The sequence below is a fragment of the Thecamonas trahens genome (genome assembly GCF_000142905.1).
Source record: "Thecamonas trahens ATCC 50062 unplaced genomic scaffold supercont1.3, whole genome shotgun sequence".
NCBI classification, from domain to species: domain Eukaryota; order Apusomonadida; family Apusomonadidae; genus Thecamonas; species Thecamonas trahens.
In genome coordinates this window covers 205759-231970 of record NW_013657677.1, presented here as the reverse complement: position 1 = coordinate 231970, position 26212 = coordinate 205759, and the positions used below count along the sequence as shown (strand labels likewise).

Sequence of the window (26212 nt, the reverse complement as noted above, 5' to 3'; positions counted from 1 at the left end):
GACGTCTCCCAAATTTGGGTGTGTGGAAGGAGCAAGGCGTGAATCATCCATGCTGCGGTATGGCGTTCGGCTTGGTCGCACAATGAGGCTGGCAGAGTGTGTGGCCATGGCGGGGGGGCGGTGCTGGCTGGACCGCGAGGCTGCTCGAGGTATGCGTCAGGAGTTGCTAGTGCTTGTGCTGGTGGTGGCGATGATGATGATGATGATGATGCGCGGAAGATTTTGGCGGCGCTGTATCGTATTGTTGACAACTATGGATGGACACACTCGATCTACAACCACATCTCGTATCGAACTGCTGATGGTGGCTTTCTCGTCAATCCCTTTGGTCTACTCTACTCAGAGGTCACGCCCGAGTCCCTGGTCAAGCTCGATGGCAACGGTGCGGTCCTCGACAACGGATCGACCGAGTTCTCGTTCTCGCAAGCTGCCTTTGTCCTCCATGCGGCCATCCATGACGTCCGCAAAGACGCACGCTGCCTCATCCATACCCACACTCTGGCTGGCGGTGCTGTTGCAGCTTCGCGCCATGGCCTGAGGGTTGTCGGCCAAGAAGCCGCCATCGTCGGCCCGATCTCCTACCACGACTACACAGGCATTCTCATAGACCCAGAGAAGGAGCGCTGCGCTCTACAGGCCTCGTTCCAGCCACCATCGATGGCGCTCATCCTCCGCAACCACGGCCTCATGGCCGCAGGCCGCTCGGCCGGCGAGGCCCTGCACTACATGTTCAATCTCGTTCACGCCTGCGAGGTCTCTGTCGCCGCCTGCGCTGCTGCTGGCGGCAACATCGACGATCTCTGTGAGATTGACGATTCCACTGTCGCCTCGGTCCACGCCACTGCCTCTGGCGGCGGCGGCGGCGTGACCACCACCACCGGTCCACCACCCCCGGTCGGCAGCCTCGAGTTTGACGCTGCCGTCCGCTCTCTCGATCTCCCCTGGGACGTCCCCATCCAACGGCAATCAGACTCACTGTAAAATCGATATACCATTCTGCACTGCACACCATCCCTACAATATCTGCCAAGGGCGATCCCCCCTCCCGGCCCCGTCTCCATGTACAGCCATGGGGGGGTGCCAATGGCGGCGGTGGAGAAGTCGATCAAGCCCAGCCAGCCAGCCCTCCACCTCTTCCCCTCCCCCACCCCCCCCCCCCCCTGCCCCTGCCCCTGTCACACTCCACGCACCGGACATGTCGGCCACAACCTTTAGCCGACGTGCCCTACTTGGGGAGAGTCCCACCCCAATGCTGCACATCCAGTACGTTGGTGATTAGAGGTGGGAGGGGGGGGGGGGGGGCGGGAGGAGGAGGGGGGCGGGCCGTTGGTGGTCGGGCGGGCGCGCGAGACACGGGGAGAAAGGAGGGGGGGGGGGGGGGGGAAGCATTGACTCATACTATGGTATGGCATGGGGGGAGGGGGTTACAGGCATGTATTTGGGATGGACACCAGTCATAGGCATAACATTGTGCCTATGTCCAGCGAGAAGGTGTTGTACACGGCAGGTAACACGACACAGATTCTGGAGACGGCAACGGGGGCGGTGACCACGCTGCCGGGGACCAACAGCGGCGGAGTGGCAGCTATTGCTCCGCATCCTTCGCACAAGTGGTTTGCAGTGGCGGAAAAGGGCGAGAAGCCGAACATCCTGATCTACGAGTTTCCGTCGCTGAAGGTAGTCAAGGTGCTGGAGGGTGGGACGGAGAAGGCGTACTCGTGCATGGCGTTCTCGACGTCCGGGACCAAGCTCGCGTCGGTTGGCTCGTATCCCGACTACATGCTCACAGTGTGGGCATGGGAGGAGGGACGGACGATTCTGCGGCTCAAGGCGTTCTCGCAAGACGTGTTCCACGTTGCGTTTGCACCCAACTCGGACGGCGCGCTCGTCACCGCCGGCATGGGCCACATCAAGTTCTGGGAGATGGCACGGACGTTTACTGGGCTCAAGCTCAAGGGCACCATTGGCAAGTTTGGCAAGATCCAGCTCTCGGACGTCTCGGCCTTTGTCACCCTCCCCAACGAAAAGGTCATCTCCGGAACCGAGACCGGTCATTTGCTGGTGTGGGACGGCAACTTTATTCAGTTCCAGCTGTTCCGCGCGACTGACGTGCCGTGCCACGACGGGCCTGTCGAGCATCTCTCGCTCATTGCCGATGCCACCGTTCTGGTCTCTGCCGGCATGGACGGCTACATCCGGCACTGGGACGTTGCGTCGATTGTCAATGCTCCTGTCTCGGACTCGTACGCGCTTGTCCTACATCCTGTGCTCGAGCACGGGCTCGGGCCGTCGGCCGCGATCCGCACCCTCATCCACGATGCGTTCCAGCCGCGGTCATGGGTACTAGACGCGTCCGGCGCTCTGGTCGCCGTCCCGCACGCCGAGGACTTTTCCTCGTACGACAAGTCGCGGCTAGTCGCCTCGTTCCACGCCGGTCCGCTGGCTGCAGCGGCAGCGTCGCCGGTCCACGGCCTGGTGGCGGTTGGCGGCGACGACGGTGTCCTGGCCGCGTATGCGGTCCGCGACAAAGAGCGGATCGCAACGTACCACTGTGCGGCGGCGGTGACCGAAATCAGTTGGCTGCCTGTTGCGGTCGACGCCAGCGCGCGGACTGTGGTGGCGGGCACTACCGCCGGAACCGTCTCGCTGCTACAGCTCTGCCGCGGCGAGTTTGTGCGACTTGCACATGCCAAGCCGCACACCTCGGCGGTAACGGCGCTTGCGGTTGCGCCGGCCGGCCCGCAACTCCTAGCCTCGGCCTCAACCGACGGCTCGGTCTTCTTTTTCAAGCTCTCGGCGACTGGACTCGACCTGATCGGCTTTGTCACCGCACCAGCGCCAGTGACTTGGATGGCTTGGGCGCCAACGGCAGGCTACGTCGTCATGTACACGGCGTCGGGCCACTTTGCAACCTGCCCGTCGCCGGCTGTTCTTCCGGAATCGGCCTCGTTTCCAGACTTTGTGCTCCCGCTCCCGGTCCGGACCGTTAGTGCACCGGCAGAGCTCCTCACCGCCGCAAAGCAGGAGGTGCTCGACGAGCTCGCGGCCGAGGAGGCGGCCAAGGCGGCGGCCGAGGCAGCAGCAGCACGGGCGGCGGCGCTCGCCGACGACCCCGACGCCGACCCTGACGCGCTCCTTGCTGCTGAGGCCGAGGCCGAGGCCGAAGCCGAGGAGGATCCTCTCTCGCTGCGGATCAACGACCGCGGTGAGGTCATTCTTCCGACCATGGAGGAATGGCTGGCGGCCAAGCGGGCGCAGGAGGCTGCCGAGCGAGGCGAGGCGCCGCCGCCAGTGGCCTCGGCGCCCGGCTCGCCACGGCAGGCGATGGCACCCGACTCGCCAGCGTCGGCAAGCTCCGACGTTGTCGACAATGCCGACGGGCCTGGTCCGAGCAGCCTCGACGAGTCAGGCGTGATGGGTGCACCGGGCTATGCCAAGGCACTCTCGGTCATTCTCCGTGCTGCACTGGTCTTGCGCGACGGCTCTCTTCTGGCAGCATTCTCTGGCGACGCCGCAGGCTATCTGTACGAACTCACACTGCCGGCGGCGGCGACATCGTTTGGCGACGCCGACGCACTGGTGGCCGAATTTCAGGCCCAAATCGATGCTTCAGCGCCCGACCCGCTGGAAGTCCTGCTTGCTGGCGCAGAGGAGATTCCGCGCCCGACAGCGGTCCTGCTCCCTGCTGGTGTAGTGAGTGTTGGCAAGCTGGTAGAGTTCCACGCCGGGAGCGAGGTCTCGTGTTTGGAACGGTCGCCATCGGGTCACTTTCTCATTTCTGGTGGATCAGACGGCTCGGTCAGGGTCACGCCGTATGCTTCGGGCGAGCTGGGTGCATTCTCGGCACTGTACGCACACGACGCGGCGCGCGGCCCGGTCGCGGCTGTGGTGGTCACACACGACGAGGCGACCCTCTGCTCGGTTGCGCCTGACGGAACACTTGCGGTTGTCGACTCCAAGTACGGAGTCGCATCGGTGGCGCTTCCGGACCTGGTCCCGGCCGAGGTGGCGGTCGCCAGCGGCGCGGAAGCTGCGGTGGACGAGAGTCAAGTCGCAGTCGGCGCCGACAATGGCGACGAGCCGGAGCAGTATTCAGTGTACGAGCAAAAGCTCAAGCGCGAGCAGGCTGCCGCCGAGGCCGCCGCCGAGGTGAAGAAGGCCAAGGTTCGCGATCAGGTGGCGCACATGAAGGTGCTCTACGACGCGCTGCTAGAAGAGAACCACTCGGCACCGCCGGACGAGCAGCTGGAGCGTGCGGCGTTTCAGCTCGACCCCAAGCTTGCCGACCGGCTGGCGGCCGCCAACGCTGATAAGCTTGAGCTTGCACAGAAGTTGCTCGAGTGGGACTCGCGGCGGAAGCGGCTGCTGCTAGCCAAGCTCCGGGCACGGTTTATCGACCCGATCGAGACGCACCGTATTGTGGTGACCGCGCTCGACGACAACTTTGTTGTCTCCACCTTCCGCACCTGCGTCCCGCAACCCGGCATGGACGAGGCTGTGGCCGAGGCACGGGCATTTGCCGAGGCGCGGGCGGCGGCGGCGGCCGAAGCCGAGAGCGCTCTCGCGCTTCAGACAAGCGAGACTACCGTCAGCAACAAGACACTCGACGGCGAGTCGGACCGCGGCGATGGTTCGAGCCAGGCGTCGGGCTCGACCGGGCTCCCGCGGATCAAGCGCGGCGGAGTTCTCGGGCCTGCAGTTCCGCTCAAGTCCAAGCTCGAGCTGCGGCGAGCCAAAATCGAGGCCCGCGAACGGGCGCGGGCAGCGCTGATGGCGAAGCGGCCCAAGCCCGGGTTCGTCGACCCGGAGACGCAGGCGGCGATTGACAATGCGTCAGCGACGCTCGGTGACTACAAGCTCAAGTCATCGCCAGACTACGTGGTGCCGGAGCACGAACGGGTCAACGCCACGTCAAAAGGTCACGAGATGGTCTTGCTTGCCGCCGAGATCCTGGAGCGCAAGCGGGCTTTCAACACGTCGCTGCTGGCGGCGCGTGAGACCAAGGCCAAGCTCATCGAGCAGGTCCGGGCTCACACTGCGCGGCTGGTGGAGATCGACGAGGCGCTCGGCGAGCATGGAGAGTACTTTCGTCCTGCGCCTGTCAACGACGCCGAGTACCCATGGCAGGTTCTCGAGCTCGCAGAGTCGGACGAGCTGCTCCAGCGGCAGCAAGAGCACTCGCTCGTCTCCAAGGAGGCCGCAGCGCTCGGCCGGCAGCGGCTGGCAGGTTCTGCATCGCAGCTAGGCATGGACATCGAGGCGACGGGCGCAAGCCTCGACGCCGTCCTTGACCTGGTCACCTTTAAGCCGCCGTTGCAGGCGCAGAGCGGCAACTCGGAGGCTGCCGGGGCCACATCGATCGTGCATTCACTGCCGAACTTGGGCGTGCCGGCCGAGGCTGTCCTTGCATTGGACACGCCGCAGGGAGCGGTGATCCGGGCGAGCCGAGCCGAGCCGGTGACGGCGCCGGTGTGTGGGCCTGTGGTCCACGGCGTGGTGGCGAGCGCTGGACGGGTCGATGCTGTGCCGGTTTACGCGCTTGCGCTGGCCGAGTCCGGAGCCGGGCCAAGCACGGCGGTGGCGCGGACCAAGGTCCGCGGCTCGGACCTTGAGCAGCGATTCGAGTCGGCCAAGCTCCGGATGGAAAAGCAGGCGCTTCTGGAAGATGACATGCGTGCGGTGCGTCAGTTTGACGCCTTGCTCGCCTCGCTTCGGGCGCAAAAGTTTGAGCTCGAGGGTGTGCTCAAGATGGCGCAGATGAAGATGATTGTGCTCTACCAGGAGCTTCTGCTGCTGAAGGAGTTCGATAAGCGTGACCGCGAGCTGTCGGCGATCCTAGAGGCAAAGCTCGCGGAGCAGGCCAAGATCCACGACAAGATTGTGGCGTGCACGGCGGCGCTCGACGAGAAGGAAGCGCAGCTGCTCGCCATGCCGTCGGACGACGAGTGGACTGCCAAGTTTGATGCGCTTCTAGAGTCAGCGCCGGCGTCTATCTACGACGCGCTGTGGAAGATCTTCTGCCGCAATGTGCGTCGGCGGAAGCGGGCGACCGGCGGCGACCGTGACCGAGGCGACCGCGGCGGGCGCTCCGAGGCGTCCGACTCGGACTCAGACTACGAGTCAGACTACGAGTCCGAGTCAGGCTCGGGCAGCGAGTCGGACGACGGCGAGGACGTTATGCCGCCGCGGTGCGAGCCGGTGCTTTTTGACGCAGTCCTCGCCCTCCGGGCGGAGCGCCTCGAGTCGCAGGACGCGGTAGGCGCCATCATGGAGGAGCGCGACCGCATTGCGGCGTCAGCAAAGTCGCTAGCCAAGGCCAAGGACGCCGACTCGGGCCTGAGCGCAGCGCGCGAGGCGATTGACGCCTTTCAGCGCGAGAAACAGAGCCAGCTCAACGAGCTCGACATCACGGTCTCGCTCCAGCTCGACCAGATCTACTACGTCCACGACGGCCGGCTGCCGCACGACCTCGACGACGCGCTGGTTTTCTCCGAGGCAACGCTCGCCAAGCTGCAAGCAAGGTCAGGCGAGCTCCGCGGCGAACTGCGCGAGCTCGATGAGAAGAAGCGGTCGCTCGAGAAGTTGCTTGCCAAGCTGGTGAAGGAGAAGAAGGCCAAGCGCGAGGAGCGCGAGGAGCTGGCCGCGCGAGCAGAAGACGTCCAGATGCTCAAGTTTGGCAAGCTCATCGACCTCGACCACGTCCTGGAAATGTCGGTGAACAAGTCGGCGGACGAGCTCAAAGCGCTCCTCCGCGCCGCAGACTCGAAGCGCATCGCCGAGCTCATGCGCGCCGACGAGGCGCTGCGCCGGGCCAAGGACGAGCTGGCAGCAGCCACCGCCGCCAACACGGCCCGTCTCACCCGCCTCACTACCCTCATGGCCGAGCAGCAGCAGCTGGAGCGGACGCTCAACGTGACCCAGCAACATTTGCAGGTCGCCGAGTTCTCCAACGTCCATCGCAAGCGCGAGCGCGACGAGGTCAACTCGCTCCGCCGTCGCATCCGCAACCAGGAGGCCGAAGCCGCCAAGCTCCGCAGCGAAATCCGGACGCTCTCGCTCAAGTGAAACATAAGCCAACCACGCGCACAAAGCACCCGTAGTCGATCCTTTATCCAGCCTCAGTCGACGTCTGGGATGAGCGAGTAGCGGTAGCCCTTGTAGCCCATCCACGCACCGTACGCCACATACGAGTAGTATGAGCCAGGGATGAAGAGCAGCGAGCCGATGAAGCAGAGAGACCATCCACGACGCCAGTAAAAGGTGGGGATGATGCCGGTGAGGAGGAGTACGCCCAACCCGATGAGAAAAGTGCCTGCGAGCAGCATCAGCACCGCCCGCCAGATAGCCCGTGTCGGTGGCTTCTCCTCTGGAACTACATACGTATCCGGCGCCCGTCGACCCGGCCCGATCGAGGACATCTGCATCAGAGAGAGGAAGGAGGGAAGGATGACGAGGTGAGTGAGCAGCAGCAGCGTTTGGGCGGGAGGGAGGGTGGGGGGGTGGGAGGGGGAAGGAGAGCGTACGACTCTGCGGATGGAGGAACTGTGCGGAGGGTTACGGGTGTGACCCTTACCACCACGGTACGAGGTGGTGGCCGAGTAGCTGTGGACCTGTGACTTGCCGTCGTCGTCGTCGTTGGACTTGTCCTTGCCACCACCGCTGGTCACCATACCGGGCCCACCCACGCCACCTCCAAACTCGTCAAGCTCCACAGAGGACATGGAAAGTGTGCGCGTGTGTGTGTCTATATGTATGTGTGTGTGGTCAATGTCTCGCTCTTCTCCTTTTCTGTTTTCGTGAGCAGCAGGGTCGTGGCCAGGGCAAAGGGTGAGAGGTGGTGGGCCTGCGCTTGCACGGTGTGGCGTGGTTGGGTGGAGGGGGGGGTGGGGAGGGAGGGGGAGTGGTGGGGACTCCGGCAGGGAACGGTTGTTCCATGGGGGAACGACATGAAATGCAATGCAATGCAATGAAATGAAATACAATGAAATGAAATGAAATGAAATGAGACGACGAGGTAAAGGAGATTGATTACGGATGATACCGAGATACGGATCAGGTGCTGTTGCTCAGTGTGGGAGAGGAGAATGAGGGAGGGAGGAAGCAGGAAGGCGGGGGGGGGGGAGGGGAAAAGAGAAGGGGGATGAGAGACTACGGGGAAAACAGTTTGTGCCCACAGCGGGATCACTCGGTGCCCATGTAGCGGTCGCCGGCGTCGCCGAGGCCGGGCATGATGTAGGCGCGCTCGTTGAGCTGGCGATCGACCTCGCCAGTGACGACACAGACCTTGGGGTATGCCTCGTAGATAGCCTGCAGGCCCTCCGGGCACGAGACCAGGTTGATGAACATGATCGAGTCCTCGGCCACGCCCGAGTCGATGAGGACCTGGATGGCAGCCTTGGCCGAGCCGCCCGTCGCCAGCATCGGGTCGAGGAGGAGAACAGTCCGCTCCGAAATGTCCTTGGGAAGCTTGGAGTAGAACAGCTTGGGCAGGGTGGTCTCCTCGTCGCGCTGGATGAGGATCTTGCCGATGACGCAGTCGCGGAGGATGCCGCGAAGCGCAATCTCAAACGCCTCGCCAGCCCGGATGATCGGGACCCCACAGAGGTTGCGGGTCCACCGGATGCCCGGGTACGCCTCGCCGGTCGGCGTCATAACATCCACCTCCTCCGCCGGCAGGTACGACAGCGCCTCTTCGATAAGCAGCCGCGAGAGGCGATCAAAGTAGAACACAAAGTCCTGGTGCGTTGTCTTCTCGTCGCGGATGATGGTGAACATCCCGCGCGTCTGCATCGTCTCCCGCATCACAATCACGTTCGGCGGAAGGACGTATGTCTCCGGAAGTCCCTAAACCCAGCATATCAGTACCACACACATGAGTCGTTACCCCCTACCTCCCCTTCCAGCCCTCCAAAAAAGGTTCCCTGTTGCACCCGCCTGCAAAAAAAGTACCAAAGAAAGCCGCACGTCGCCTCTGTCCCGCAACATGGCGGGGGGAGGGGGGGGGGAAGGAGACAGGGGAAGGGGACCCCCCTACTGCCATCGTCCCTGCAAGACCACAACATCCCAAACCACGGTTGTGGGTATAGGGGCTAGACTAACAACACGTTGTGCTGGTATCCAGACTGCCGTCCTTGGCTGCCGAGGAGGCAGTGGCCGACCACTTGGATGGAGGGAAGGGGGGGGGGGGACGGGGGGGGGGGGACGGGGAGGGGCGCCAAGGATCCGGATCCGGATCTGACCACACCCGCCCCCCCCCCCCCCCCCCCCCCCGTGCACTCCCCCTTCCCCTCCCGCGCACTCATACTGACAACAAACAAGCGCTGCATTGCGCTACTTTAGTGGTTCGTACACGGAGCTTCTTGGCAACGGGCTGGCCCTCAGGGAGGCCGTTGGCCGGGCGCTTGTTGGAGTTCTCGGCAGACATGGTTGGTTTTGGAGACGAACGTGGCGTGCCGTCAGACTATCGGCAGCCGTCAGTCTGTCGGCCGCAGAGCGCTCGAGGTGAGCGGGCGGCGTGTGTGACGCAAATTGGATCAGCTCGGCGGGTCAAAGGTGAGCGAGCCGACCGGCTTGCGCGGCGCAAACTGGGCGGCGGCATGGTCGGCGCGGATCCGCTCGAGGAGCTCGGCATCAGCGTCAGCAGCGCGAAGAATGGAGGCGGCGTCCGAGGTGGGATCCACGACTCCAGCGTCGAGCATGACCACGTTCTTGGTTGATGGCAGCCGCATGTGCTCGCGCACAAGATCAAAACCAGCGGCGTGGGCAACGTTCACCAGCCACTCACAGTAGGTGGCGTACCGGCCCTTGTCCGGATCGCGGCGGGTGAATCGCCCATCAAAGGTATGGGTGCAGCAAGGAATGAGCGCAAAGTGCGGAACGCCCCAGTCGCGCGCAAGGAACGGAATCCACGGCGAGAGCTCGTCGGCGTGGTTCCCGAGCAGCAGGAGCGCCGAGGTGACCCCGAGCTCGGTGAGCTCCATCGAGCTCGGCTGTAGCACCTTGTGCATCAGCGATGCCTGCGCCGCCGACGAAAACAGGCTCGGCGCCGTCCACGACTTGCGGACCTGGCAGTCAACGCCGACCACCCGCACTCCCTCCTCGACTAGCAAGTGAACGAGAACGCCGTTGCCGCAGCCAAGATCAATGATGTCGACGTCAGTGGCGGGCGCACCGCGGCTGCGGAGCGCTTCCACCAAGCACACCATGTACGCCGCGATTGACACGTCCTCGAACACGTGCTTGCCCGGATCAGTGGCCTCGGCCCATCCGTCCATCAGCGCCTGTGCATACCGCTCCTTGATCTCAGCCCGCCGCGCAGAGTACACGCTCCGTGGGACCACCGTGTCAAAGATGTACTTTTTCTTGCGCCCGACTTGCGTTCCGTTGGCAAACGAGACAGCCTTCTTGGCCAGAAACGGCCCGTGTTTGCTGAACGCCGCCGCAGCGTCGGGTGCCGCAAACGCCGCGCGGACCTCGATCTCGCCACGTAGCACGCCCTCGCCATCGTCATCATTGCTGTCGCTCGCTCCCGCCGCCAGTGCTGCATAGTCAATCCGCCACCACACCGCCCGTGGGTAGTAGAACGGGACGGCGTCAGTGGGGCAAAGCGGGACATAGACGACCGTGGCGGCGGCATCGCCCGCGCGCTCGAGCGTCACCAGCTCGGCGAGCTCGGCGTCCTTATCCGGCCGCTTAGAAACGAGTACCCTCAGCAGATGCACACGCCGCTGGTGGCATTCTTCGCGCTCATTATGCCCGTCGTTCTCGGCATCAATGAGCGGTCTGGCCACGGCATCCCGCTGGGCTAGAACCTCCACCTCGGTCTGCGGCTCGCCGAGCGGGAGGTCGACCGCCGCCCCGGGCGCGGCATCCACCATGGCAGCCATGTACGCTGCCACTCGATCAGCATCCCAGCCCCCGCTTGCATCGGCGTCCCATCCGCCGCCACCCAGCATGCACAGGCTGCAGTCGATGGCCGCAGCTGCGACCGCATCGCCGTCGGCGCTCCGCCTCGGCTCGCAAGCCACCGCCGCCACCAGCCGCGCACCGGCCAGCGGTGGCACCACGTCCGACGGGTGGACCGCCCAACGGCACATGCTCACCGCAAACGCTCCGCTTCCCGCTCGGCATGGGTTGGTTGCCGCCCGGTACACTACCTCCTCCATGCACTCGCTCGATGAGCCAAGTTGAGTCACGTCGCGCGGCGCTGCGGCGACCGCCGCTCGCCCGCTCGCCGCACCCGCACCCGCCACAGCTCAAAGACGTTCGACTGTTTACACAAAGTCCTTCGAATTGAGCGAGTAGGCTTCAGAGTCCAAGACACGATGCATGATGAGGCGGGCAAGCCAGAGGAGGAGGCCGATGATGAGCAGGACCATCCAGAGCCCGCCTTGGGTGACAAAGGCCTTGATCTTGGAAAAGAGCGACCCTATGATCTTGGCCGGGAGCGAGGAGAGCCACGAGAACACGCCCTCGCGCCACTCGCCGGCAGTGGGGCCAACAGGCATCGGCCGCGGCCCAAGTCGCACGTTTGGTTGTCCTCGGAACCGCATCCGCTCGCCGTCCGAGTAGTACTCGCCGGCTGCTAGCTTGTCTGAGATGGTGTGCCGGTGCGCGTGCGACTGCGCCGCACCCTCGCACCCGCGCGCCTGCGAGCCAGCCCCATGCTGCTCGTCGACAACGCCCGAGTAGTAGCCCAGCGCCGCAGAGAACCGAGTCGGCTCCGAGACGCCCGAGGCGACATAGACTCGCCGGAGCGGGGTTCCCAGCCCCAGCGCGGCCACATCGAGATCGGCGCCGCGGGCAACATGCTCCAAAACCCGCAGCAGGAGCCAGAAGCACTCTTGCGTCGCCGCAGCGTCATCAAGACACGACGAGTCCGCAAAGACCGCAACCGAGCCCGTGCCGGCACCAGCCACGCCCAGCACGTTGGCAAAGACAGAGCCCGACGCGCCAGGCACCTCGGTCCGGAACTTTCCGCCCACCAGCCGCCCGCCTGCCGGGAACCGCGCAATACCCGAGCTGGCATCGAGCACAACCTGCCCGGCCGGAAGCGAGAGCACACCCGAGACAACCGCGTCCGAGAGCGCCACACCAAACGGTGCAAGGAGCTCGTTGAGGGCAGGCACGTTGGCACCGCCGGTCACAGGCTCCCACTCCTGGCGCGTCGCCTCATCAAAGAACTTGAGGTCGTCGGCGAGCGCGCCGTTGAACCACTCGGCGACAACCACCACTGCCAGGCCGTCGTCGCGAACGGCAGATGTCAGGGCGTCGACTTCGGCCGCATAGTACTCCTCCTCCGGATCGACAAGGAGCAGCGCGCCGTAGAGCTTGGGATCGAAGCAGGTCAGCGGCGCGCCGAGAACCTCGACCACATACCCAGCGTTGATGAGGGCCTCAAAGAGCGAGCGAAAGTTGGTGTGGATATGGTCGCCGTTCCAGTCGAGCACGTCGGCACCAAGCGCCATCGAATCGCGCGGAAAGTAACCGGGAGGGTAGCGGAGCGAGTGAAACTGGTCCCACAGCAGTCGTTGCGCACGCTTGGGCGTCGGCATCACCCGCGCCGTCACCGGAATGACTAGCTCGGTCGTCCGCACCGAGCCGCCGGTCTCCAGTGAGACAATGGTGACCGTGACTGAGCCCTCGCACTCACGCGACACATCGCTGCTCTCCTCGCTGACTCGGATGTGCAGCGCGACGTAGCCTGTCCATGGCCAGAGGACTGCCGAGTGCGTAAAAGTGACATCAAGCACGCCTGCGCAGTTGGACGTCTCCCACACCGGCTCGTCAAGGAGCTCGCCGTGGACGCCCATGCCGTTGAGCAGCGTAACGTTGACAATGACAGGCTGTGCCGTGGCGTACAGCGGCGTCACGCAGTACGGCCACATGTATGGGCAATCGGTCAGATCGACAATCGGTGGAAAGGCCGACGCCCGCGGCGTGTACGACGCCAGAATTGCGGCCGCGCCTTGCAGGTTGAGCAGGCCCGCACCCTGTTCAAACACGTTCGCCTCGTCGAGCCGCCGCGCAGACTCGGTCAGGGCCTGCTTCATCGACGCCGGATTGATAATGGCCGCGCGCTTCTCGGCGGGCACGGTCGACGCCAGAAGCGCCACCGCGCCCGCAACCACCGGTGACGCCACAGACGTGCCTGATAGCGTGCGGCACGAACCGTCGGCCGCTAAACCCCGCACCGCCGTCGCGTACGCCACTACGTCGGGCTTGACCCGCCCGTATCCTCCCGGAAGCTCCCAAGTCGTCATGCCGCGCGACGAGAACTTGGCCAGCCGCTCCATGCCGTCGACACCACCGACGCCAATCACATCCAGCTGGTCACCTGGATTGTTAAGCGTCCCGTACAACGGGCCGTCGTTGCCGATGGCCGAAACCACAATGACCGAGTTGGCCGACAACTCGTTGACCTTGTCCATAAACGGCGCGTCGCTAAAGTCCGGCCCGCCAATCGAGAGGTTGAGCACGTCGACGCCCGCCTGCAGCGCGTAGTTGAACGCGTCGAGGAACCACGCCGTGTACGACATCTGGTTCGAGGTAAATACCCGAAAGATGAGCAGCGAGGCCGCAGGTGCAAAGCCCGGGCACCGCGGCTCGCGCGAGGCCACCAGCCCGGCCACAAACGTGCCGTGCCCAATAGCGTCGCTCGTTGTCTCGTCCGATGTCCAGTTGGTAATCTCCTCCACTGCGTCGCCAAAGCCCGGCGCCTCGCTGGCGAGTCCCGTGTCGAAGATCGCCACACGGATGCCCTCGCCGTGCGAGCCGTACGACCACACTGCCGGCGCGCCGAGCGTTGCCGCCGTGTCAATCGATGTCGAGCCACGGAACGAGAGTGGGGCCACATCCAACCGCGCGTTGCGGTAGATAGCCCGGATGGAGGCGCCCCACTCGCGCCTCAGCAGCGGATCGAGCATGGGTTTGATGGCCTCCATCCGGCACGATGCTGATGAGTCGAGCACCACCAGCGAGTCGGTGTATCGCAATGCTCCCGTGGTGGAACTAGCTTCAGCGGTGCAGAGCATGAGACTGGATGCGCCAGTGGATGCGCCAGTACCGCCTCGGCCGCAAAGGCCAGGTCCGGTCCTGTCGCCACGTAGGTGTCGAGTGCGAGGATGTAAGACGGTGGCGGAGGCGCCACGGAGCCTCCTCGCGTCTCCAGCAGCAAGAGAGCCGTGAGTACGCTCACCACCATCAGTCCTACATGCCCCCGCCTTGATATCACACCTGTCATCCCCTAACCCCGCCCCCGGCCGGACACAAGTCGGGTGCCCGGCCTTGCCAAACACGATCTTGCTGGATGTTCGGAGATGGTTTCAACGCCGCCTCAACGCCGCTGCCTCGACGCCACCTGACGAGTCGCATCGAGGCGGTCCCACCAAGATCGCCGGCAAAGTAGGCAGGCGATGTGATGGCGGTCTGGTCACCTTGCAACAGTTTGATTGCTCTGCAGCTAGCCCACAAGCTCGTCTATCAACTACCCTCCCTGGCCTCCCTTGCCTCCATTACCTGAGACGGGGTTGTTTCTTGCAATCCAGAGTGCGCCAGGAGAGACCATTGCTTGCCTGTATTAAGGAGAGGGGAGGTGTGCGTACTGCTGCTGCTGCGGAACAAGTACTCGATCTGGTTGATCACGATCTCGATCTCGATCTCGATCTCGATGAGTTGTGCAAGCAGCGTCGTGTCGTGTTCAGGTCATGGAAACGGCATCATCGGGTGCTCAGGTTATGGAAACGGCATCGGGAGGGTCATCGCTCGCTTGCGTGGGCTCGTTGAGACGGGTCGGGTCGACTTGGCCGTGCCTGTACGCTTGCCGACATGCTTGCCTCCCGCTTTGTCACGTCCAGCTGCAATAGTGAGACCACGGCGGCTTGGTGCTTGACGCAAGGTCGACGATGACGGTGGCGCTTGGCTGCGCTGATGGGCGGCGGACGAGGTCGGCCGCTTGACAGGGCGCTTGGAGGCTTCCCCAAGCATCTTCTGCTTCTTCGCAAGCTGTGACGACGGAATCGAGACTTGGGCCTTACGCTTCCTCACTCCGCCGCTGCTGTTGAGCCGCCGCAGAAGACCCTTGGGCAGCAGGCGAGAGAGGGCAGCGCGCGCATTACTCCGACTTGATCTCGGCGCCGGCCTTGATGCCGAGCCTGATGACGCATTGCCCGTCTGCTGAAGCCGACGGCGCCGGCGCTGTGGCGGCAGCTCGGAGAGATCAAGGGCAACAGTCTCGGGCTTGTCAGCAACGACCGCGGTTGTCTGCCGCAGGCGGGCCCGTGCCGACTCCAGCCGCAACCGGGTGCACGTCTGATAGCGAGCCCGCCAGCCACCATCCTTGCAAAGCTCCGGAAAGCGATCGAGCATGACATGGCCGTAGTTGGCAGCAAAGTGGGTGAGCCAGAGATCATTGGTGGGCAGCACCGAGGCCAGGTTCGCGTCCTCAATCTGAGCCAGCTCGTCTGCGGTACAGTGCGCAAGAACGTCGTGGGCTAGCTCTGCAGGCAGGACACCCAAGTTGTTGCAGATGGCTGGGTGCAGCCGGTTCTTGGCCACCACCACCAGCGCCAGCGCCTTCAGCGGCGGCAGAACGCCAGATCGGGAGGCAGCAAGGATGTGCGAGGCGAGTCGCGGCGGCGTATACCGCTGCGCACGAGGAGATGCTCTCATTGGTCGCGCTAGCAGCCTTGTATACAGCTCGGGATCTAGCGAGTCGGGTAGACTCGCTCCCGCAGAGATCGGGTCCTCGGCAATGAGTTGTCGTCGATGAGCAGCCGCCCGCTGAGTCGCCGTCGGCATGGTTGGCTTCTTGGCTCGCCGCCGCGGAGCAATGGCCGCCATGAACGCGTCCCGCGGCATGTGCTTGGTGTGTAGGCAAGGTACGGTGCTGGATGTGGCGACAATAGGTGGCCAGCCGGTGGTGTAGAGCGGAGAGCGGCGGTTGCGTCGCGTCGGGTTCCGAGTTCGCCGAAACGCAGCAAAGTGGGTGGGGACAGACTTTACGTGGCCATCAGTGGAAATGGTCAGGATCAACGGCAACGGCCGAGACGTACGACGTCTGGGTGCCTGCCGCTTGGACAGAAGCGGCGGAGAGCCGGTGCGCCGAGCGGATGGCGTGCTCAATGCCCGGGCAGTCGGTCTGGGCCATGTAGTAAGCAAAGGCGCCGACAAACGAGTCGCCGGCACCGGTGGTGTCGACGACAGCAGAGGCAGGCACCGGGTCAGGAATGGGGATGACGACGGCGTCGCCAGTCCCGGCCGACAGCCACATCGCGCCGCGGGCGCCGAGAGTGAGGATGACGTTAGATGCGCCGCGGTCAAGGAGGACTCGGCCGGCTGCCTCGGCCTCATCAAGCGTCTCCACCGGCATACCGCCGGTCATCAGCGATGTCTCCGACTCGTTGGGCGTGACAAAGTCGGCAAGCTCAAAGATCTCGTCGGGCAGGTCGGCAATGGCCGGAGCCGGGTTGAAGACCACCAGCGCCCCTGCGTCCCTGCCGTGGCGCATGGCCTCCAGCGTGGCGGCCAGCGGAATCTCCAGCTGGGTCACCACAACCCGGGCCGAGGCAAAGAGCGAGTGGGCAGCTGCGGCTACGGCGTCGGGCGTGATGGTGGTGTTGGCGTTGGCGGCAATGACAATGGCGTTGTTGCCGTTGGCATCGACGTTGATCTCGGCCATACCCGTCGCATGGTTTGGCGTGAGCGCAAGGCAAGAGACATTGATGCCGACGTCCTCCATGTTGTCACGGGTGGCCTCGCCAAAGGCATCATCGCCGACCGCCCCCACCATGGCCACATCGCCGTGCGAGTCAAACAGCAGTGCGGCCTGGTACGCCTGGTTCGCACCCTTGCCGCCAAAGCCTTGCTTGAACGAGGTGCAGTGCATGGTCTCGCCAAGCTGAGGCATGCGATCGACGTAGAAGACCAGATCGATCATGCACGAGCCGACGACCACCACCTTGGGCCCGTAGCTCAGGTCTGCGGCGTCTGACTTGGCCGACACCGCCGATGACGACGCTGCTGCGGCCGCTGCACCACCCGAACGACCACCTCCATGCACCCCCATCATGCGCGCATGTCCGTATGGGCTGGCAGTCCATCCAGGAGTCCAAACGCCCTGGCTGAGCGCAGCACTGCGATGGCGAGGGTGAGCCCAGGCTGACGACGTCGTCGCCGCCGACAGGGGGTGACTGGGACGCGCTGGCGGGTAGTGAGCCACATACGGCAGGTGGGCATGTGGATAGTGGCGCGGAGCTGCAGGCCACATGGTACAAGCGTGAGAGAGGGGTGTGGGTCTCGGGGCAGTACTGGTGCCTGTGCTTGCCTCAGGTACCTGGCCGAGCGGCCGCTCTGGCAACTGGGTCTGTCTGGGACTGGTACCCGGTGCAAGGCGCAGGCAGGGCGGCCGGGAGGCTGCTACACACGCCCAAAGTCAGCAGAAGCAGATGAAAGTGGAAGACACATACAGTGGCTAATGATACTGAGTGGTGGATCGTGTCTCATGTGCGTCGATAGAGGGATCGGCTCGCGGGTGTTGGGGGAGCAGCGTACGAGTGCCGTGGGCATCGTCGCCTCCCGAGGTATGGGGAAAGACGCGCCCTGATAGCAACCAAACAGTGTAGGAAGCAAGATCATAGTCTTGCACACCATTATGACATGTCTGATTATGTCTTCATCATCGTGATGGAGTGCAGCGCGGTGAGGCAGCAGCAGGCGAGTGGAGGCAAGTCGGCTTTGACGGCGACAGCGTCACTCGGTTCGGGACAGGCAACCACCGCGGTTGGGACACACGACTTGAGGTAGAGATAGAGCGAGAGCATGACGTCGCGAATGCCTCTGGAGGCTTTCAAGTTTGCCATCTACCTGACTGTGCCCATTGGTGTGGGCTATGTCATCACTCATCCGGGTACGTCCCTTCGCGGTGTGGTCCATGACATGACGCGCTGGAGTGGCGCTGGGTTGAAGTGAGTCGAGCGATGGAGCCGAGGTGGACGGGGAAGCACATCGCACTCACTCGGGAGAGAGAAACAGCTATGACCGACACTCTCAAGGGCTTTACGTCGATGAAGAACGAGCAGGAGGGCCCTCGGCCGCCGACGGGATCGCTGGAGGAGGTCCGCAAGTGGCAGGCGATGCACGCAGGGCAGGCGCCGACAGGCAGCAGCCAAGCGTAGTGCAGCTTGGCTAGATCGACAATCGTGCTTGTGTGGCTTGGCGAGATAGTATGGCGTTAAAAACGGCAGTTGTTTGCTACTGGAGCTGGGCGACGACGTCATCCATGCCCTCAAAGCCAAAGAAGATGTTCTCGAGTGTGACGGTGTCGTAGGGCGCGCCGGTCTTGGATGAGACGCGAAAGTAGATCTGGTAGCGGATGTGTGGCGAGTGGTTGTGATGGACCCGGTGCGGGACCTTGTGGTGGACAAGGATGACGTCGCCGGCGTGCGGCTGGAGGGCGATGCCGCCGGAGAGTGGCTGCCTGATGAACGAGTTGAGGTCGTCCGAGACAGCGTCATCGACACCTGGCCCGCGCGCAGCGGCTTCGGCGCGCGCCTCCATGACCGCAGCGAGGAGCTTGGCGCCCATGACGTGGTGCTGGCCGGGAAAGACCACGAGGTTGCCCCAGTCTGGGCCGAGCTGATCCGAGAGCGTGACGCCAACAAGAAGCGAGAACGACGAGTGGTGGCCCTTGTTGAGACCGTCGATGTGCCAGTGCTGCGGTGCGTCGTGGTTGGCATCTGGATTGGGCATCCGGACTGCCACCTGCCCGCCGCGAGGCATGTTGACATTGTCACGGCCGAGCAGCTCTTGGGTGTAGGCGTGGGTTGGCGCGGCATAGAGCAGTGCGAGAATGGCGGGGTGCGAGCCGAGCGTGCCGTCAACACCTTTGAGGTCCCAGTGGCCAAAGTCTGGGTTGCGATGCCACGAGCCGGGATCGCCCAGCGCGGTATTGATGACCTGCAGCGCAGCGTCGACTAGCTCGCGTGAGACCACCTGTGGGAGATGCAGATAGCCGTCGAGGTAAAACTGGGTCTTTTGCTCGGCGGTGAGGCTGACCGTGCCATCAAAGGCCGGCACCTCCTTGAGCAGCTTCTCGACGCGCAGGGCCATGTTGCACAGGATGGTGAGCTGCCAGTGGGCCGAGGTGTTGTCAACAGAGTCGTTGCCAACAAGCGTTCCGTCGGCATCCATGCCGAGGTACCAGTCGAGACCGCCGGCCCGGTTGGCACGACCCTCGCCGGCGACGCAGCGGAGCGCGACGATCGAGCCCGACGCAACACGGCCGTCGGCCCGGCGCTCAGCAGGCTCACCACCGACTTGTTCCGTTACCCACTGCGACATGGTCTCATAGCCGCCGTCGTAGTGGACCTCCCCCGAGGGCATGACAGTCAGAGTGGCTTTGGACCCGTCGCACCGCGCAAAAAAGGCACGACCAAACGCGCCGCGGGTGATCATGTGGGCGTATAGCGGCTCGCGCAGGCTTCCGCCGGTTGCCACGTTGGTCAGTGTCACAATCGAGCCCGTCTGCAGCAACGTCGACGACGGCGAGATGAGCGCCTGGACCCGGCCCACGGCGTAGCGGCCAACGTTGCCGAGGGCCGACAGAGCGCCGCGGATCCCACCGCCGCTCGAGCTGGAGGCCTTGCCTCGGGCGCGCTGGGCGGTGGCGGCGGCCCTCCTGCCGCCGATCTGGCGGATGAGCGACGGGACGATGCGACCGCGCTCGCGCGGCGCGTTGGCCACCACCCGCGGCGGGCCGTCGACCGACGCCAGGCCAATGTACCACCCGTCCGAGCCGTCGATCGAGTAGTCGTTCTGGTGCTTGACCGAGAGAATGCGAACAGCGCCCGGGCCGGCCGGCAGCACCCGCCACAGCATCGACGGGTCGCGGCCGCCGCTGGTAAACGCCAACGAGCCGTCGTTCTGGGCACGCATCGGCGTCTTGGAGCCGTCGCACCGAAAGAAGACCAGATTGCCAGCGCCACGGCCATGCTCGACGACATGGACATAGACCGGCTCCGGAGCCGCCACTCTGCCCTCAACCATCAAGCTCAGCACGTTTCCCGAGGCGAAGAGCGCGGCAGCATCCGAGCCGTCGTCGACGGCTCCGCCTTGTACAGACGATGACGAAGACGGCGGCGGAAGGCGAGACTGCGGCACGACGATTGGGCGTTCCCACTGGGTAGAGCCCATGACATCGTTGGCGTAGTAGGTCCGGCCGTCAGCATCGATACGCTGCGACCAGCCAGGCGGAAGGAGGGTCGTGGGCGGAACCGGGCCGGCAGGGCGCTCCCATTGAGTCTTCTTCTCCAAGTCGTTGGCGTAATAGACTCTCCCGTCGGCATTCGTCCGCTTGCTCCACCCTGTTGGGAGCACCGAGTCGTCCATGACTCTGGCCTGCCTCTTGGCTGCAGGTGGAGTGGTTTCGCGGCGGCCGCCGCTGCGTGCCGAGTCGTGCGCGGTGTTTTGAGGCACCACTCGCATGTGCGGACAGAGCCAACCAGCGCTACGGGACAACGATGGACTGGTCTCATTGCCCTGTGCAGGTGCTGCAGCCAACCACATTGGTGTTTACTTGAGGTTGAGGATCATGGTGTCCGGGTTCTCGAGGTAGTTCTTCCACACGTTGGAGAAGCGGGCCATGGTGGCGCCGTCGATGATGCGGTGGTCGCCGGACCAGGAGACGTTGATAACCTTGGCCGGGATGACATTGCCCTCGGCGTCAAAGCGCGGCAGGGTACGGAGAGCGCCGATGGCGCCAATGGCGACCTGGCCCGGAATAATGACGGGCGACAGGTAGGTGCCGCCGATGTTGCCGACATTGGAGAGCGAGAAGGTGCCGCCCTCGAGATCGCCACGCGAGAGACGGCCGGCGGCGCCGAGCTCCTGCAGGCGATTGAGCTCTGCGGCAATGTCGAGGATGGAGAGCTGCTCAACAGACTTGATCGACGGAACAGTGAGTCCGTCGGGCGTGTCCATGGCGACGCAGATGTTGTGCGAGCCGTGGTAGGTGATCTCAGACTTGTCGCCCGAGAGCGACGAGTTGAGGATCGGGTACTCGGTGAGGGCCATGGACGCGGCCTTGATGAACAGCGGCATCATGGTGAGCTTGATGCCCTGGGCCTCGGCCACAGGCTTGAGCCGGAGTCGGGTCTCAATGAGCGAGTTAAGCGTGATCTCGTCCGAGTAGCCAAAGTGCGGGATGGCGTTGGCCTCCTCCATGACCCGGATCATGGCCTTGGTGACCGGAGCCACCTTTTCGGTCCGCGACTCGCCCGGAACCACGGCAGCCGGCGCCCGCGCCGCGCCGCCCGCAGGCGCCTGCGGCGCCGCAGGTGCCAAGCCACCCTCGGCGCCGCCAGACTCGATAAACTTGAGGATGTCGCCCTTGAGCACCCGGCCGTCCTTGCCGTTGCCGGCGACCTGGCTGAGGTCGATCTTGTGCTTGCGCGCCAGGCCGCGGACAGCAGGCGTCGCCGGAACCCGCCGCGACTTGCCAGCCGCGTTGGTGATCATCTGCTCGTCGTACTCGCCGCCGGCGCCGCCAGCCGGCGCCGCCGCAGCTGCAGGCTCTGGCGCAGACTCCGGCTCGGCGGCCGGAGCTGCCTCCGCCTCACTACCGGCCACAGGCCCGTCGGTCTCAATGTCGACCAAGACCTCGCCGACCTTGGCGGTCGAGCCCTCCGGGTGGTAGATCTTCAGCACCTTGCCGTCGACCGGCGACGAGATCTCAGTCGACGCCTTGTCGGTCATGACAAAGCACAGGTCCTCAAACTCACCCACCTCGTCGCCCTCGGCCACCAGCCACTCCTTGATGTCAGCCTCCACGAGACCTTCGTGCAGATCCGCAAGCTTGAGCTTGAACACATCAGCCAGGTACGCCGCTGCAGAGAACGACGCCCCAGCAGGGCTCCCGCGCATTGACGCCACCGCAGTAGCGAGTACAGAAGGTGTCTACCTCAGCCTCACCCCCGTAGCCATGAGTCACACGCCACAGTCCCCCACCCCAAGCCCTCTACCCCCCCCTCCCCAGGCCCACGACGCGCTCAGCCACTTGGACAGCCAGCTATACCCACCTGGTGCCTCTCGCTCTCTACCATCCAGCAAGGCCAGAACTCCCCCTCCCCACACCCATCCCAACGTGTATACTATACACCTTTCCCCATCCTGTACCACCGTACAACCCCTCCTCTCCCTCCCTCCCTGCTGCCTGCCCCAAGTCACGTCAACCATGGGGAAAATGACGGCAGTCCCCCGTCACCCCCCCCCTACCCCCCCCCTCTTCCACCCCCTCTCCCCTCATTCCCCACCCCTCCTCTGCAGCGTCTACAAGAGCCACTCACATGCGTACCTTGCCCAGTGTAAAGCGAAGCATGGCCAGTCCAGGAACGCGGGTGAGGTGTGAGGAGATATGGGCTTGGCAGGGGGTAGGAGGTGGGCTGGGTCATCGTGATCGTGATCGTGATCGTGATCATGATCTGACGCTGACGTTGACGACGGTTGTGGGCGGCGGGCGGGGGAGGGAGGGAGGGAAGCGGGGTATCGTGGTTGTAGTGCTGGTTGTGGGGTTGGCGTTCAGTTCACAATTGTGCTCCTTGCAGGGGTGTGACCGCAGTCATGATCACTATCGATATTGCTATCGTCATCGTCATCGTCATCGTCATCGTCATCGTCATCGTGATTATGATCGTGATCGTGATCGATGCGGTCGGACAAGAACCAGACAAGTAGCTGCAGAGGGAGGGGTGAGGGGTGGGGTGCGGGCTCGAGAGTAGAGCAATATTGTAGGTAGCCGCTGGGCCCCAAGATCGCCATCATGAGAGCCATCGCGCCAATAGCTCTCATTGGCGGCCATTGACGCCTCGTCGGGTGCGGCGAGTGCGAGACAGCCAACCACGGCGAGGGCGGCGAGGGCAAGACGCGGGAGGGAGGGGAGGGAGGGGGAGGGGACTCACTGCACTCTTTTGCAAAGAGGTGGAAGAGGCGCACAAGGTGGAGGGAGGCGGGAGCAGGCAAGCATGGAGAGTAAGAGTGGGCATGACATGCTGCTGACGAGCCTCCGTGGCCTGGTCAACATGATGCTCAAGAGCCACGCCTCGGGTAGCGGCAAGCACACCAGCGTCGTCGACGCACATCCGCTGCTACGCAATCTCTGTGTGGCTCTCGAGCAGATCCTCTCGCACGGAATCAAGCGTAGGTTGCTCAGATAGGGCGTGTGGGGAGAGGGGGGGGGGGAGGGGAAATGCGCTTGGCTCACATGTGCTGCGGCGGGACGACACAGACGCGGTGCCAGCCAGCCGGTTCAAGCGCAAAGGAGCGCCGCTGCTGTGGGCGTTTCTGGCGCAGTTGGAGGTGTGCGATGGGGCGCGCGGGACGGCGGCCATTCAGACCATCCGGTCGCTCGAGCTGCTAAAGACAGATGCGGATCGGGTCCGGGCGCTGATCAAGTATGCGCTGGTGGAGGGCTCGCTGGACGAGTATCTGCAGGCGCTGCTGGACGTGCCAGACGGAATTCAGACGTACTACGAGCCGCATGCGCTAATGGCATCTCCGGAGCATGCGCCGCTCCTGGTCTCGTTTGTGGTCCCGCTCAAGGCGCTCAACTTTGATCTGGACATGCTCGACGTACAGTTTGAAGAGTTTGAGCGGCCTGCGGAAAAGACTGTTGTGTCCAACATCATGTTTGAGGTCGAGACGACGCCTGGTCGCTCTCCATCGCCGACGCCGCAGGCTGTGCTCTCGCCAGCGCTGGCGGCGCGAAAGGACCGCGAGGCCCAGCCCTCGCCGCGCAAGCCCGGCTCGTCAGGCTCGTCCGGGCGGACTCGCCGCCGCAAGCGCAAAGGCAAAAAGTCACGGGCCGGAGGGAACAGCCGCAACTCGGCCGAGGCGCCGGCCTCGTCGGTGGCCGTCATTCGGCCTGCCAACCGCAAGGGTGAAGCGCTGCGCAACGCTCCGCCGTCTGCACTCACTCCTGCGCCACCGATCCTCACTGTGGGCGAGCCCGAGCCTGAGCCAGCCGAGGAAGGCGGACCGCGGCCCAACCCCACGCTTGCTGCGCATCTGGCGCGAGCTGCCGCTGCCTCCAAGGCTGCCGCCGCCAAGGTTGCCGCCGACGATGCCGACTCGGTCTACACCAAGTATCGTGATCCGTCGACCCGTATCGACCCGCTCGCCTACATTGACGCCATGAGCAGCGGTGGTGACGTGCCCGATGATACGCTGCCTGGGTCGGATGATGATATCGTGCCCGAACCAGACGATGCCGATGTTGCCGCGCCCGATCTGGACAGTGTTGTTGCCGCTGAGCCAGAATCAGACGATGCCGATGCCGATGTCACCGCGCCGAAATCAGACGATGCCGACGCCGACGTCACCGCGCCGAAATCAGACGATGCCGACGCCGATGTCGCCGCGCCTGAACCAGACGATGTCGATACCGTCGTGTCCGAACCGGACAATGCCATTGTGCCCGAACCAGGCATTTCCTTCGACCACACACCCTCCCTCACGCCCAACGAACTCGGCACACAACCCGAGACTTTGCTCGCCGCTGATGGCGCTGCAGAGTCGCCCACGGTGCCGGCACTGGCGGCGTCAACATCGGCCCTGCTCGCGCGGGTCGAGTCGTTGCTCGCCAGCGAGTCACCGGCGGAGACGCCCAGCGCTGTGCAGAGTCCGGCCAAAATGCCAAGACCTTCCGATCCAACGCCCGAGCCGGTGCTGGACCCTGGATCCGCAGAGTCGAGCAACATCTCGTCGTTTCTCGAGTCTCTGTGGGACTTTGGAGAGAGCGATGCGGCAGGGGCGGCGGCAGTTCGACCGAGTGCGGCGAGCAGGGAGAGCGAAGTTGACCAGGCGACAAGCACCGAGGTTGACGAGAGCGCCGAGGGCAACGACGCTGGTCTCCAACTCGAGTTTGACGACGAGTGGCTCACGTCCGAGCTGCGGACGCTCAACCTTCCCACGCCGTCGGTCGGTGGCCGGACAGGAGTCCACTCGTCTAATGCGTCGTCAGTTGCTGTCCGGTCGCGGCGGCGCGCCAAGCCGTTGGCGCTCGCCCGCGAGCCGCTGCTTCTCACAGCCGCCAACTCGGAGGTACAGATGATGGACGCGCTGACATCGCGAATCCTTGCGCCATCAAGCCTCGACGCTGCCACGCCAGCGCAGGTGACGAGCAAAGCGCTTGCGGGCTTCTTTTCGATCTGCCCGCTCCTCCCGCTACCGTCGCTCGAGCGCGCGCTGCGAGCCGGGTCGCGGTCGGCCATGCCGCAGGCGACGTCACCAGTGGCGCCTCCTGACGGCCGTAGCAGCTCACGGCCGCGGGCCTGGACCCCGCCGCGGCTGCGCATCATCGTCTACGAGGAGCCACCCGAGGCCGAGGCGCGGGCGATCCAGTGCTACGGATGCGGCACCGCGCTTGGACAACGGGCCGGCCTGCTGCGGCGCAAGGCGTCTGGCAGACTCTGCACCTACTTTGGCCGATACTTGTGCTCGGCTGTCGGGTGTTGGACGCCTGCCGGCGGCGGGAGCTGCTCCTCGATCATTCCAGCGAAGCTACTGGCGCGATTCGACACCCATTCGTACCCGATCAGTGCGCTCGCTGCGCAGTTTCTGGACTCGGTCGCCGACGAGCCCGCATTTGACATTGCTGCCATCAACTCGTCACTGTACTCGCTCTCCAAGCCGCTATCCTCGCTCCGCCACTACCGCTCGCTGCTGAAAGAGATGCGCTCGTTCCTGACGACCTGCACCTCGGGCGTAGCTGCGGCGGTCGACGACATGGTTGACGACGCGCCGCACCTCGTCTCTGACCCCGACCTGTACTCGCTCGCCGATCTGCTGGCGTCGACCGACGGCTCGTTGATGCGGCGGATGATCGCTGTCCGTGACAAGGTCCTTGAGCACGTTGCCTCCTGCCCGCGGTGCTCGGCGCTTGCGATGACGTGCAGTCTCTGCGACGCGCGTCCGCTGTATCCATTCGACGAACCGCACGCGTACCGATGCGAGGACTGCAATGCCCTCTTCCACATCGGCTGCATGCGCCGCATCGGCAACGCTTGCCCCAACTGTGCATCCGATGCCGCCTCGCTCCAGCGCATTGTCGCGCCGGCTGGCCGGGTCCGCGGCCTAACCAAGCACGACGTGCGGCTGCCAGCGCCGCCTTGAAATGACTTCAATAGGGAAAGTGGGGAAGGAGGGAGGAGGGGTGGTACTC

The 26212-nt window shown here is 64.3% G+C and overlaps 11 protein-coding genes across 11 annotated transcripts; 4 read left to right on the top strand and 7 right to left on the bottom strand.

Moving 5' to 3' along the window:
* Nucleotides 1-151: 151 nt before the first annotated feature.
* Nucleotides 152-981, top strand: AMSG_00674 (uncharacterized protein; the record flags this gene model as incomplete). The annotated part of the gene is made up of 2 exons (XM_013906951.1): nt 152-184; nt 220-981. The coding sequence occupies 2 exons, from the start codon at nt 152-154 to the stop codon at nt 979-981; spliced, it is 795 nt and encodes a 264-aa protein (XP_013762405.1).
* Nucleotides 982-1476: 495 nt separating this feature from the next.
* Nucleotides 1477-7225, top strand: AMSG_00673 (WD repeat domain 52; the record flags this gene model as incomplete). Its single annotated transcript, XM_013906950.1, has 1 exon — nt 1477-7225. One exon carries the CDS (start codon nt 1477-1479, stop codon nt 7063-7065), a length of 5589 nt encoding a protein of 1862 aa, XP_013762404.1. The 3' UTR covers nt 7066-7225.
* Nucleotides 7093-7884, bottom strand: AMSG_00672 (UPF0414 transmembrane protein C20orf30). Its single transcript, XM_013906949.1, has 2 exons — nt 7524-7884; nt 7093-7418 (listed from the first exon to the last, which is right to left on the bottom strand). The coding sequence occupies exons 1-2, from the start codon at nt 7719-7721 to the stop codon at nt 7119-7121; spliced, it is 498 nt and encodes a 165-aa protein (XP_013762403.1). The 5' UTR covers nt 7722-7884; the 3' UTR covers nt 7093-7118.
* A 257-nt stretch (nt 7885-8141) lies between these two features.
* Nucleotides 8142-9488, bottom strand: AMSG_00671 (uracil phosphoribosyltransferase). The gene is made up of 2 exons (XM_013906948.1): nt 9350-9488; nt 8142-8844 (listed from the first exon to the last, which is right to left on the bottom strand). Exons 1-2 carry the CDS (start codon nt 9422-9424, stop codon nt 8182-8184), a joined length of 738 nt encoding a protein of 245 aa, XP_013762402.1. The 5' UTR covers nt 9425-9488; the 3' UTR covers nt 8142-8181.
* Nucleotides 9489-9533: 45 nt separating this feature from the next.
* Nucleotides 9534-11096, bottom strand: AMSG_00670 (uncharacterized protein; the record flags this gene model as incomplete). The annotated part of the gene is made up of 1 exon (XM_013906947.1): nt 9534-11096. One exon carries the CDS (start codon nt 11094-11096, stop codon nt 9534-9536), a length of 1563 nt encoding a protein of 520 aa, XP_013762401.1.
* A 164-nt stretch (nt 11097-11260) lies between these two features.
* AMSG_00669 (uncharacterized protein) lies at nt 11261-14267 on the bottom strand. Its single transcript, XM_013906946.1, has one exon. The coding sequence runs from the start codon at nt 14031-14033 to the stop codon at nt 11274-11276; it is 2760 nt and encodes a 919-aa protein (XP_013762400.1). The 5' UTR covers nt 14034-14267; the 3' UTR covers nt 11261-11273.
* A 1715-nt stretch (nt 14268-15982) lies between these two features.
* Nucleotides 15983-17068, bottom strand: AMSG_00667 (ribokinase; the record flags this gene model as incomplete). Its single annotated transcript, XM_013906945.1, has 1 exon — nt 15983-17068. The coding sequence occupies one exon, from the start codon at nt 17066-17068 to the stop codon at nt 16010-16012; it is 1059 nt and encodes a 352-aa protein (XP_013762399.1). The 3' UTR covers nt 15983-16009.
* Nucleotides 17069-17789: 721 nt separating this feature from the next.
* Nucleotides 17790-18252, top strand: AMSG_11610 (uncharacterized protein). The gene is made up of 2 exons (XM_013907135.1): nt 17790-17905; nt 18031-18252. Exons 1-2 carry the CDS (start codon nt 17818-17820, stop codon nt 18171-18173), a joined length of 231 nt encoding a protein of 76 aa, XP_013762589.1. The 5' UTR covers nt 17790-17817; the 3' UTR covers nt 18174-18252.
* On the bottom strand, nt 18173-20402 carry AMSG_00666 (uncharacterized protein). The gene has a single exon (XM_013906944.1). It carries the CDS (start codon nt 20383-20385, stop codon nt 18250-18252), a length of 2136 nt encoding a protein of 711 aa, XP_013762398.1. The 5' UTR covers nt 20386-20402; the 3' UTR covers nt 18173-18249.
* Nucleotides 20403-20553: 151 nt separating this feature from the next.
* On the bottom strand, nt 20554-21918 carry AMSG_00665 (dihydrolipoamide branched chain transacylase E2; the record flags this gene model as incomplete). Its single annotated transcript, XM_013906943.1, has 1 exon — nt 20554-21918. One exon carries the CDS (start codon nt 21916-21918, stop codon nt 20569-20571), a length of 1350 nt encoding a protein of 449 aa, XP_013762397.1. The 3' UTR covers nt 20554-20568.
* A 1059-nt stretch (nt 21919-22977) lies between these two features.
* AMSG_00664 (uncharacterized protein) lies at nt 22978-26178 on the top strand. The gene is made up of 2 exons (XM_013906942.1): nt 22978-23190; nt 23279-26178. Exons 1-2 carry the CDS (start codon nt 23016-23018, stop codon nt 26161-26163), a joined length of 3060 nt encoding a protein of 1019 aa, XP_013762396.1. The 5' UTR covers nt 22978-23015; the 3' UTR covers nt 26164-26178.
* Nucleotides 26179-26212: the final 34 nt, after the last annotated feature.